Source organism: Eulemur rufifrons, chromosome 29 (assembly GCF_041146395.1).
Source record: "Eulemur rufifrons isolate Redbay chromosome 29, OSU_ERuf_1, whole genome shotgun sequence".
NCBI classification, from domain to species: domain Eukaryota; kingdom Metazoa; phylum Chordata; class Mammalia; order Primates; family Lemuridae; genus Eulemur; species Eulemur rufifrons.
Genome location: NC_091011.1, coordinates 38,376,361 through 38,390,332, shown reverse-complemented (window position 1 = coordinate 38,390,332; position 13,972 = coordinate 38,376,361). Strand labels below are relative to the sequence as shown.

Genomic DNA, 13,972 nt, shown 5'->3' with positions numbered 1-13,972 from the left:
TGTCAGTTAGTCCTCTAAAGCTCTGCTTTCTTATCTGTAAAGTAGGAAAAATAACACTCAATATGTGGAGTTCATGTGGATTATATGACATAATTAATACAGAATGTTTCTACAGACCCTGGAGTACAGTAGGTACTGAAATGTATTTATAATATATATTTTATAGTTACAATACTATATATATTACATTATTTTAAAGAATAACTCAGAAAAGCCACTTTTGTTTTTTTCAAAATGGGATGAGACTATAGTATACATAAATAATAAATTAAATAAATGGAAGTGAGTGAACTAAGTGAGATAAATAGAAATTAGTAAATAGAAAACCATATCTTCGAAATTCTTAAACTTGAACTAGATAGTTTTGTGTGTATCTTCTGAAGACTGTCATACTACCTCTGCAGTTGATACCATCTCCATAATACCCAAAGGGGCAGCGTCCACATTTGAAATGACCATCTGAGGTTGGCATGCAGGAGACACCAAAGAAACAAGATGATTCAGTACAAGGTGATATTTTGGTTGATGCAAACTCTTCTGGCAAAATAGTGACCGCTTTAGTAACCAATGATGCAAACTCATCTTTATGCAGTATGTAACCTTGGGAAGAACTGTTATTTTGATAATTATATTCTCCTATCTCTGTTTGGATGGTGTTCTGGACAACATTCTTCACTTCACCATGGGAGCTGTTTGAGTTAGTGCTTAAAGAACTACTGTTCTTCATAGGAAATTCCATCTCATCCAGGCTGAGATTGGTACTGAGAGTTTGATCCACATGTTCAAAACCTGGTATCTGATGGGAAATAGCCTTCTTTGAATTATCCATTTTAGTTGTAACTGATTTCAGTGACAAGCTGGAGATGTTGGTTGTGTTCAAGAACTGTTTGATAGTAGCAGCAGTACTGTAGGTAAAGCTTGTACCAATTAGTGAATGCTCCGTTGATGGTGGCTGAAGGTTTATATCTAAGCAGCCAAAAAAGAAATAGAAATATTAATCAATAACATTTATTAATATTCTGTTCTACACATAATATTTGGCATTAAGTAATTTATTCCTTCACTCAGTGTCTGCAATATGTCTAAGACTATACTAGGAGCCACGCAGTAGTAAGTCATGACACTACTCATGCTTTCGATCTATTTGGATACACAAGTTAACAGATAACATTAAATAGCATTAAAGTTAAGGAACAATAATTAATAATTTTATTAAGATTTAGAAATAGCCAACAAACATTTTTTAATCACTTAATACACATTAGCCTAAAAGCAAAGGAAAGCAGAGTCCCTGTCCTTGAACAATTCAAGAGTATTTGTCAAAGATACAGACATCTGATCAACTCATTATGACAATCTCTGACACTAGGAAGTGACAACTATGACAACTATGAAATGAAGTCTACATGAACACAGAAGAGTGAGTAAGTAATTTTGCCTGGAAAGGAGAAGACAGGAGCTATTAATATAAGAGATATCTAAAAATTAAAAAATATAAGAATTATGAAAGGACATTTGCCTTACAGATATTAAAATGTACTATAAAGCCTTGCTGATCAAGACAAAAATGTATTATTTCCATAGAAAAGGACTATTAAACAATAAAAATATAACAGAAAGCTCAGAAATACATCTCACTATATATAGGAATTTAATAAATAAAAAATGATATTTAAATTCAATGTGATTTATTTTATAAATGATACAACATAACTGCTATTTATCTGGGAAGAAAAAATGTGTTGGGTGTCTGCCTCACATCATAAAGTAACAAATTTCAGATGGATTAAAATCTAAATGTAAGAAATAAAATAAATATTCTGAAAGAAAATCTAAGAGTTCATACGCATAACTTAGAAGTTGAAAGATCCTTGTAAGCAGAAGTTATAAATAAAGATTTAAGATACATTTATTTGATTACATAAAATTTTAATACTTCTGTGTAATTAATTAAATAGACTCAGGAAGAGATAGAAAAGTCAATAGAAATAGAAAAACAATCTAAAATTACTCCCCAAAATGACGCTAGGACAGATACTCTAATAGAAAAATTTTACTAAATAATTAAGGAAAAAGTATTTTAAAAAATGTTCCAACGCACAAAAAGAGATGATAAGTTTTACAAACATTTGATCAGAGTGGCAAAATCCTGTAGTCAATATTATTTATGAAGTTATATAAAAAATTTAAATGAAACACTAACAAACCAAATGCAGCATTGTAATTATGGAATAATACAAGAGGATTAAACTTGTATCTCTATTAAAATAACTGTATGATATTATACATAGAATAATTAATGAAGAAAAAATATAAAATAATTCCAAAATATAATTTCATGCATCAATTCTTGATTAAAAATATTCTGAAAAATTTAGTCTAAGGAAATTTTGTTAACTGAAATTATGGCAAGTAATAAATGATGCTAAAAAAGCATTATATTATTATATTACAAATAATTATATCATTTAAAATCCTCTCCTGATTTAAAACTAAAGAGAATTCTGAAAAAGCAGCAAATAAAAGGAAAATCCCTTAACTGGATGAAGAGTATCTAGCAGAAACTACAGTGACGTCGTAGTCAATGGTGAAACATGAGAAGAATTTCCTTTAAACCCATTAAGAAAAAAAGCTCTCCCATCACTATTGGCTTTGTACTGGAGGTCCGAACCATTACAGTGAAAGGATAAATTTGAGAGCCTGGGCTCTGTGGTTACATTACTCAGGCTCAAATCTCTCTTCTGTAATTTAAAACTTCATAAATCTGAACAGATTACCTAACTCATCTATGCTTCTGTTTAAATATTTGTAAAATGGAAATAATAACCGTTACTGTAAATAGCTATTATGAGGATTAAATGAGATGATATGCAAAAAAAAATGTTTGCCTAGTGCTGGCATATTATAAGTATAGACTAAATCTCACTTAATATTAAGATAATAAAGAAAATAAGAATAGGAGATAAAACTCACTATCTGTAAAACATATTATTGTCTGCTGATAAAATCAAGAAAGAGAATACGCTATAAAAAATAGTATAAATCAGAATATTCAGTAAGGTGACATAAAGAATATTAAAATCAAGACAGCTTTCCTCTATTCCAGGAATCAATGCTGATATCTTGGAAGATAACTCATTCACAATAACCGCTGATATTACAGAATACAAAGGCATAAAGAAAGCTAATGTGAAATGTGCAAGAACTTTATGAAGGCAATCATTGAATGTTATTGAATAAAATGAGCATTATAAGAAAGCACTATGAAAAGAGAAAGGGCTGTTAAATAATGAATTTCTTATCATTTTAGGATTTGAACAGATACTGGATGACCAATTTTCAGGGATTTATAGAATGTAAGTTTGAAATGGTCACCTCCAAGCATAAGTTTTTTTGAACTCAACTTAAATGATGCTTTGTTCATTATATAATATGAACACATTTTTCTAGAATATAAGCCAGAAAATTCAATAAATTAGCAAGAAAAAGAATAAATTTAAATTTCATTATATGATCTTCAGGTGATCTTTCTAAAAAAATATCTGAGGAATAAATATGTTGATCTCCTGGAAAACAAATGGGAGGTATTATTTGTCATTAGATTTTAACTATGATTATTACTCACTGAAGGCGTTTCTGTTTGTTAGCTTAACGTGCCTCTCTCTCTGTCTGGCATTTTTATCATCCTCCTCCTTAATTACACTTCTGTCAGACCTTGTGAGAACCACTGCTTGTGTAGTAAATTCATTTAAAACCTCTGTTTCAACTGTAAATAAGTACATGAAAAACAGATCAAACTATTATAAAACCAAAGCACTGTGAATAAGAATATATGATAAAAATGCCACTTGGATTAGACTCTGCAAATTAAAGAACTAGCTTTAATGTTATCTCTTCAGCAAACCTTTCTGGTATGGAATGAGTTTTGCCCCTGCCCCCCCAACCCCCAACCCACCTCCCAAATTCACACATTAAAGGCCTAGCCCTAAATGTGATTGTATTCAGAGATAGAGTCCTTAAGGAGGTAATTAAGATTATGTGAAGTCATAAGAGTGGCACCCTAATCCGATAGGATTTGTGTCTTTATAAGAAGAGGAAGAGACACCAGGAGAGCACACATACAGAGGCAAAACCCAATGAGAAGGCAGCCATCTGCAAGCTAGGAAGAGAGGTCTCACCAGAAACCAATCCTATCAGCACATTGATCTTGAACTTCCAGCCTTCAGAACTGTAAGAAAATAAATTTATGTTGTTTAAGCCACCCGTGCTGTGGTATTCTGTTATGGCAGCTCAAGCTAGTACACCTCTCTTCAGTCCCATTCACCCACCCAATCCATTTCATCCATCTGGGTTTCTCCCACAGAACTTTGCCCTTCATGCTTTTGATTCTTATATGTCTCTTTCCCCCACTAGTTAGCAATAACCTCAGCAATAAGAACTGTGCTTTATTTATTTTTATATTCATCAATGCTGGTGCCTCCAGTAAAACTAAGTAAATGCCACCAACAACCAATTCTTTCGTATTAATAGGCATCGTCCCACAATACACAAATGACCAACAATGTTGAATATATTAGTCACTCATGTGTAACAGGATTTGATTCAACTTGCTTCCCTGTTAAATTCCACTTGATAAACGTTTTATTGATGGAATGGGCCTCTTTGTTTTGAATAGAAATATTTTATCAATAGATCACTTCAGTGCAAAGAGTGGAAGGTGTGACTTTGAGGAATGATATATTGAGGGGAAAATGTCAGTCACTGCAACAGTAGGGAATTGCCCCTACCATCCTGCACAGTGTTGCTGGTGTCTGTGACCTCCAGTGCTAGACAAGCCCACCCCAGTTTGAAGCATAAGATGATATTCTATCATTAATACATATTTTTCATCAAAATAGGGTCCCATTCACTTAATTATACCAAAGATATGGATCTTTGACACTGCCTTCTATGACTGACTTTTCTCTTTTAATCTTTTAAAATGTTGAAGTCTGCCAATTCTTTTTGGCCACTTTCCTCTAAATCTAAGTGTTCTCCCTGCACAATTCCATCCCCTCACTGATGACCCTAAGAATTATATCTTCAACTTAATCCTCCTTCCTGAACTCCACACGGTTATTCCACAGTCCCCTCAGTTTTTATGTATGCAAACTGAATTCATTATCATTCCCCTCCAAAACAACTTCTTCCTTTTTGTTGCATGTATGTCTTAGTCAGCTTGGGCTGCCACACCAAAATACCACAAACTGGGAGGCTTAAACAACAGAAATTTATTTTTTACCATTCTGGAGACTGGAAATTCCAACATCAAGGTGCCAGCCAATTCAGTTTTTGGTGAGGGCTCGCTTCCTAGCTTACAGGTAGCCACTACTTTCTTGATATGTTCTCATATGGCAGAGAGAGAGAGAGGCGGGGGCGGGGGGGAGATTGATCTGGTGTCTTCTCATATAAGGACATTAATCCTATTGCATCTGAGCTCTACCCTTATAATCTCATTTAACCTTAATTACTTCCTTACTCCAAATACAACCACACTGGGAGTTAAGGCTTCAATATATGAATTGGGGTTGGGGAGAACAGTTCAGTCAGTCCATAGTAATATAAATGATCGTTCTACACATTGATTACCTAAAATCAAACACCTAAAACTTAATGAATCTCTCTGCCTCACTATACTAATCCCAATCACTGACCAAGTACTATCAACTTCCTTCTTTAGTATCTCTTTCATCATTACCACCTCATCTTTGACCAGTCTATTTTTTATCTTTTTTTTCCTGTATATCTGGAATATTGTCTTAACTCTTCTTTCTACCTTCATATTTATACAGTTTCTTACCCACAGTGGTCCGTTCTCCAGACACTACTCCTTAAATAAACTTTTTCTCAAATGTAAACTTTATCATGTTGCTTTCTTACTTCAAAACTTTAAGGGACTCCCCAACGGCTTTTCAGTGGTCTTCCTGCTGGCTATCTCTCTAGCTTCAACTCTTGTAGCAGCTCCCCTGACCTCCTATACTACAGGCACACCGAACTCTTCATAGTGCCCAAGGGGTGCTGTGATGTTACTTGCCTCTGTACCTTTCTTTGCTCATGATGTTCCTTCTGCCTGGAATGCCTTTCTCTCTCTTCTCATGTATCTAGTATAGTCTAGACATTTCCCTTTTAAAGTTTTTTATTATTTTTATTATTCTTCCAGGTAGACATGATTCCCTGTGTAGTATTCCTCTAGGAACTTCTATCAAAAGACAGAGAACACCTTATTGTACTATGCAATTAGTAATCATATTCCCTATATTATACTCTAAATAACTTAAGTCAGAGGACATGCCTTATATATTTTTGCATCCTCTGCACCTAGTTCAGTGTATTACCCTTAATACATATATAATGAATAAATGAATGAGTAACAGACAGAATGGAACTGTGTGATTTAAATTAATTAAATATAGCAAAAAAAAAGTCTCATAGCAGAAAGTAGGGACTTTTACCATGACATATTTTTCCATCACCATAAAATCCCGTTGGACATGAACCACAATGATAGGAGCCAAAGGTATTCAGGCACTCTACTCCTGCAAAGCAAGGCTTGGATTCACACTCATCAACATCTTCCTGGCAATTTTTGCCTAGACAAAATATAGATCAAGTTCAAATTATTTAATTTGAAAAACATTGTTTGACTTCTCATTATGTGACATCTACTCTTTATGTATATCCTCCTTACCCCCAAAGAGTTTTCATGAATTATGGGGAAAGAAGTGTGCTGTTTTTAAAATTTACTGCATAATCAAATAGAAAGTCATTAATCAGATTTCATTTAATATTAAACCAGACCCTTTAAGTATATAAGAATTTTCTTATAGATAAGATTATTTAAGAACTCTTTTATCATTTAAGGCAAAAAGTTACATTATAGCAGTAATTTGTACTTTGTTTAAAAACTCAATGATTTATAAAAATTATTAGAATGGTTTCCTGCTTAGATTAAGGACAAATTGTTTAGTCCAGTTATTGCATTGGCTCTGAAAATTTGAGAAAATTCTATAACATGTTAGGAAAGTCAGTCTTTCCTCAATTTTTTGAGATAAATTGGTGCCCTCTGAAATGCTTAACAACTTATTTGAAAGAGTAAATTCATATATAGATGGTAGCCCTTATTATACTAAAATTCATGAAGCAATCAACATTTGAATTTTTTCAAATATAGTCTATAGCACAGTAGAAAAGAGATATCTATATTCACAGTTCCAAATGATAAATTTTTGTTTTAAAATACTGAAGAAAATCAGAAGACACATAAATATTTTGCTTAGTTCTTCTGTAATGTTAAAATAGGCATCTTCAAGAAAATATCATCTCAATAACTGCATATTTACTTGCTTAATATTTATATCTATTTAACTTTAAAAATATTGGTATTAGTTTTTTAAAAAGCCTTAGGAAATTAAAGGTTAGTCATACTTATTTCTGGAATCAGACATTTTAGGACAATTAATGAGTTAGTGAATATGCTAACATCTCATTTGATTTCACTCTAATTTATAAAATGATATTTCTAAGTTAATGAATTATCAACAACATTTCTCTTGAGTGATGATTTTTGTATTTTCCGTGGCATAATTTCTTTATTATAACATATCACATTTCAATAATAATACAATTAAACATATTTCTACCTACCAAATGTAGGTAGCCTACCTGCTTTGCAGGTTCCTGTATTGCTATTATACTTATAAAAATTGGCAAAATTTCAATAATATATGTAAGTAATTTACAATCAACAAAACAAGGGATATGGATAGCAACTATATTTGTGAAAACTTCTACTAAAATTTTTTAAATGTGTATTCAAATCTTTAGGACCATACATTTGCTTGAGTAATCTGTAGATGAGTGTTTAAAGGAGCTTTCCTTTCTAATTTGTTCATGTTCTAATTTAGTTCATTATGAATGAAAACTTACCTTTGAGCTCAGGTGGACAATCACAGGAATAACTGTGAAAACCACTAATACATTTTCCAAGGCCACAGGGGTTTGACTGGCACCCACTGACATCCACTTCGCAAAGACTGCCCTGGAACCCAGGCAAGCAGATACACAGGTACATTCCACTCCCTGGAGGAAATTTCATATCAGACACACAGGATCCACCATTCAAGCAATCACAAGGCTTCACAGTCACCTACCAAGAAAAAAAAAAATGCAAATGCTTTATTTTTCAATAAAATCATCTTCAGTTTATACCCCCCAAATCATGCTAGGCATGTATGTTTACTTATAAGTATAACCAAATTATATATATTTACTATATATATTTTTATTTAATATAGAATAATATTCAAAAAATAGTTTAATAAGACAATTATGTCCACTATCAAGAGCATAGCCACAATATGAATGCTAGGGATAACATTTCTAAAGATATTACAAGGTGATCAATTTCTATAATGCAAGCAGAATATCTGAAAAAAAAATCATTAAATTGGAAAGCAGTTAGTTACCTGGGTTATCCCCAAATTTAGAGAGCATATAATCCCTTGAATTACTATGTTAACAGGTCATAGAATACAGTTGCTCTTTATAATATTGCTTCTGGGTGGAAGTGTGTCCCAAGTTTGAAGTGAATAAAGGGCACAAAAACAGTTTATAAATATTAAATGCTCATGACTGACATAACCAAAAGAAAAGTCAGTAAAGAATTATAGTTGCCAATTAGTTATTTTAAATCATATTTATAATCTTGATTTTTAATTCCACATCTGAGATTCTTTCACCTGAAGGAAAAGGGTAAAATTATCAAGCTTAGATTAATCACAGATCTTTCACAGAGGTGGAATTAAATTTCTTCATCCTTGTTATAGCTAAGTGCAGAATAAAACAGTGTAGCAATTATTAATTTAGATTCATACTTCTGGGCTTAAGACTCTCTCTGAGGTTTTAAATTCTTACAAAGAATAGTCAAAGGTTTCGCAATTTAATTTCCTTCCCATGCAATGTTTAATAACATCATTGCTCTTAAAATTAAGAATAAGATTTTCATTTTAAAGTTAAAATAAAGTTTATAAAGTTGCTAAACTATTGAGTAAAACTTATATCCTCCAACATTACCTCAATCGTGACTCTAGTTTCAGCACCGCAGTCATCCTGAAGGTGTAGAGTGAATTGCTGGGGAGTTTCTGACTCTGATTTCCACATCAAAAGTCCTGCAGAGGAAACACTTGCTCCTTCAGGACCACAGTCCAACATAAAACGGATGTCAGAACCTTCTGGATCAAAGGCCATGAACTGGTATTCAAAGTTTTCCCCATAAAATGTCTGTAATTTGTCTTGCGGTGTTTGAATCACTGGGGGTTGGTTGTCTGTAACAGAGAAAACACTTAACTTTGTACCTGCGCAGAAAAGAAAAGAAGTATGATCCTAAGAGCTCCCACAGAGGCAGGCGTTTTGATAAAGACTGAGTTCTGCTAAAAGTTCTATTAGCTGCTTTCCTTTTTTTTTTTTTCTTCTAACATTCTGAATAAATTCAATTCCATTCTTAGAAAATGTAAAGGAACTGATAGGTGTAAGACCTCAGGCTTTGCTCTGAGACTGTGAAAGCACTTTGAATACAGCATAGAATCTATAACTACATGTGCACTGCCCAGACTGGATACAGCTCCTCCCGTCTTAGATTACATCTTGGTGTTGACCACCTCGCTGCTTGCTCTCTCTCACTGTCCTTCCTTTGCACTCTGTTCCATTCAGCCTCACCTTCTCCCTCTAAACCTCTGGTTCTCTATTGCACCCTTACTACCCATGACTGCATGGGTCCCCTGAACGTTCCTTGCTGTACTTACCTCCCCAGTTGTAATAAGTGGGAGCCACTAATCATCCCCATCCTCTACTCCTCGGAGGTCCTTCTAGTGGCCGAGCTGACACACTAGAAAAGTGGCTATTTCAGAAGACAGGTAGAATTCTCTTTATGCCCATGAAACAATTTAAGACTTTTTTTTATATTGTCTTATATTTTAAAATGTCCACCGCCCTAGCCTACTGGCTTCACAGATGGAATGAGTAGGCTCATTACACTGTACTGGGCACAAACTCTCTTCTTGCATTAACAAAACACTGACGCCAAGAGACCGTAGTTCTGGTTCCCGTTCCGTCCCTGTATATCCTTACACAAACAGCCTAATTTATTGATCTTAATTTCCTCATCCTCATACAAGGAATTTGAAACAGATGATATTTTTAAGATTACTTATGTCTTTAAACACTATAAATCTATAACGAATTAGTTGTTACCATAGTAATTATAAAACAGGCACCAATTCGGAAATTATATTTGTTTGTCCTATCTCTTGCACTAAATTTTTCCTCAAATTTCCATTGTCTTCACACAATATTGTCCACACAATAGTCTTGTACCAAAGCAATGAATCATCTGGCAAATGGTCTAACACAGTAATGAAATTTGCACTTCCAATAACATGTATTGGATATTCCAAAGCACTGAACAAATACAAAGTTTTATGACTCCCTTAGATAAAATTACATAAGGTCAGGGAATAATTGTGCCCTATTGTATCTAATAATGCCTGATCTCCCCATGAGGAAAGAGAACTTAGACACTCATAAGGAATTGTACACAGATGTGTTTAGGAAAGTGAAGAAGTTATATGGTACATGATTATAATTTGGGATTTTTTTTGAGGAACAAACTATCCCAAGTTATCTGTACCCAATATTATACTCATCACATCACAGAATGGTAGTTCTGAAAGGCATTTTATAGATTATCAAGTCCAGATACCTTATTTAACAGATAATGAACCCACAGCCTTTGGAGCTTAAATGGTTAAATGCCTTGTTGCAAAACTGAACAGAGGTAAGGCTAAACATAGGAAATTATGTGTAACTGAATTCACAATTCCCATTTCTTCCATTAATAATTCACATTTTCTTTTCTTATCAAATATTGAAATAAATATCCCACATCTTATTGCAGTATAATCACAGAAATTATATATATATGTATACATAAAATCTTTCTACCTTATATTTTCTTCTAGCAAAGTGAATTAAACGGTTAGAAGAGATGCTAAATTAAACACAGAGTTCATTCGTCTTAAACATGTTTATGTAACTTGTGGCTTAAAACAGCTTTAAAAATATCTAATACAGGAAATATTTGGATTAATAAAGAATAACTTACTTTCTAAAAATGACCAAGTAAATTTTGAAATTTTGGGTCTACAAATCAAACAGGGGCTGGTTGAATTTTTATCCCCTTCACTGTAGCAGAGTCCATCAATAATGCAAACATCTTCCTAATAGAAGTTTTTTAAAAATAAAAATATCAAGAAAGGTACAGCTATAGTTAGTGTATAGAAAGAACAAATTGTACATAGAAGGATAGCAGCATATGTATTGATGATTCCAATGAAACCATATTATGAATCTATTTTGATTAAATATTTTATACCTCATAATCATAAATCCATATTAGAAAACAAATTATTACCTGCATGTGTAAATGCTTATGGAACTGATTAATTTGGAAGGACTAGGTAAATACATATAAGTTGTATCTCTGCACAAAATTATACCTTATAGCTTATAAATACATGGAAGAAAACATTTCTTTTTTACTTTTTCACTGTTGAACTTATGCTAGTAGTACTTTATTTATAAAGAAATGAAATTGACTTTTTCCTTGCACATTTTATAAAATAATATTAGTTTATACTTATCCTTCCTTTCCTTAGCAGTCCACTATGCCCTGAAAACACAGGAAAACTAGACCAGAACCATGGCATATTACCCACACTTGATAATGTATATTATTACACAAAAGAGTTTAAAGAGATGCTGAAACCCACAGAAAGAACATTACATATAGCAGTCACTTTTAACTTGGGAAGAAGACCAAACTTCATTCAGGATATAAAAACTTTACTTATTTTACAAAATCTCTTTTGATAACACTTAGAACATTGCACAAAAATTAGAACAAAATAGCCCTTAAAGGATAAAACAACCTTGAAAGCAACATTTTAAAAGTACATATGGATACGTGGAAATGAAATATTTTGGAAAAAATAAAAATCAAACAACTTCTCAAAAACAAAGACTTATTATTTTTCCCTACCTCCTTCAAAAACTTATTGTTACCATGATCTTATGGATAATCTCAAGAAAAAAGACTTAAAATTTAGAAAAAATACTTTTCAATTTTCATATGTAATATTATTTGTATGCTCTTCAGTTTTGAAAAGTCAAGTGATATTAGATCCACGGTGTCTGTTAAATTTGCAATTCATACTTGAGAAATCCCAGTCAATAAACCCAGTAGACTGGACATAGATTAAGAAAAGGGTGTGGCTCTGAGGACTCAGCTCAGGCTCTGCTGTTGTTCTGTAATCCAAGTGGCAGGTAATTGCATGGTCCAATGAATTTAGCTGCCAGAAAAAAACTCCCTGTAAAAGTGCTAGCCTTACACATTGTACAAATTCTACCCAAATGCATGTCATTTGCCACAAAAAGGACTAAGCAATTACAAAGAGATCTCTTATTGGAAAATCATTACTACTGAAAAAATAATGTGTGTAGGAGTGAAGGAGTGTGCAATTCAGTCTGAACCCCTTCTTTTGCTATTTTAGGAATAAACAATCTGACACTATGAAAAGTTAAAGGTGGAAAGCTCTTTCTTGCCATTTCAACAAGAATCATAGAGTAACAATGTCAATTACCTTATATAAACTTGAGGAAGCCTTTCTTTACTAGTCTTTCTGATATTAAGGTGAAAAACTATAATTAATATGTCAACAACATTGAAAATGAAAATAACTATGATGTAAATAAGACAATAAGTGAAATGATGCATACCTTTATAGTACATGAGTCATTTTCATTGAGACCACAAACTTGACAAGCACCATTATATATGATCATTATTTTTGGATTACTGAACTTATAACCATCATTAGATACCTGTAGAGATTGTAAGATGTAGTTCTATTATCATAAGATAATTTGCTCTAAATGTAGCCTCATAAATTCATTATGAAATTTCAGATATAAGCATGTACTTTTTTATATAAATATGGAGATATCATTTTAGTTCTTTACCTTTAATTGCCACTTCCCAATTGGTTCCTCACCCATCAGATCCACAGTATCAAACTGCTGAACATCAGTGGGCAGCTGACAATCAACAGTTCTTCTATTTTGAAAAACAGTCTGTGTGTAGAGGGGTTCTCCAAGCACCCATTTACTGCTGTTATACTGAAGGCATAATGAGAAAGCAATTAACCTCTGTTAAATTATGGAAATATTTTGCTAGTGAATTACATATAATAAAAATATAAATTTTACAATACACACCTAGTATAATGGAATCTATAATGAGAAAACAAAAGCCACATTAAGAGTGAGTTTTATTCAGAATAATAAAAGATGTATACATCTTAATTTGATGTAAACTGCTTCCAATGAATCATGCATTTCTTGGAGGTTCAAATCAAAGAATTTACCAGTATTGGCCATATATAACAGATCACAATTTAATTACCTTTGTAGCAAAAGGAAATATACTTGTCCATGTATTATAGTTGACAGACAGCGGATTGTTGCCAGGAAACTCCCTCATTTCTCCTGCAAAAGCTCCCACCTTCTACATCTACTTGAAACCATCCATTCTGCCCTTTATCTACATGGTTCCTGCAGCGCCTCTCATGTTCTTATATGACCAGCCTCCCTGTCTATACTTGACTGGTCTAGAGGTAGACCTAAGCCGGGCCAATGCTTCAATTACTCATATACTTCCTCTTTATACCAAAGAGGATTTGGGGCCAGTCTGCCTCTAGTGGCTCAAGTTGTAAGACATAAAACATGGAGCTGCTGATGGCTATTTTTTCACCACTTGAAGAAAGTCAGTGAAATCGTCTTGGTTTACATGGGAATTGGTTCCAGGACCCCTGTCTATACC

General features: G+C 33.0%; 1 protein-coding gene across 2 annotated transcripts in view; it reads right to left on the bottom strand.

Moving 5' to 3' along the window:
• Window positions 1-13,972, bottom strand: part of VWDE (von Willebrand factor D and EGF domains) — a 67,926-nt gene that overhangs the window by 13,856 nt on the left and 40,098 nt on the right. For both annotated transcript variants that reach the window (XM_069462075.1, XM_069462076.1), the window contains 6 exons: window positions 13,114-13,269; window positions 12,871-12,975; window positions 11,198-11,312; window positions 9,112-9,362; window positions 7,966-8,185; window positions 3,626-3,766 (listed from right to left, as the gene is read on the bottom strand). In XM_069462075.1, coding sequence (XP_069318176.1) covers window positions 3,626-3,766; window positions 7,966-8,185; window positions 9,112-9,362; window positions 11,198-11,312; window positions 12,871-12,975; window positions 13,114-13,269 — 988 coding nt within the window. The remainder of the gene's footprint in view (window positions 1-3,625; window positions 3,767-7,965; window positions 8,186-9,111; window positions 9,363-11,197; window positions 11,313-12,870; window positions 12,976-13,113; window positions 13,270-13,972) is intronic.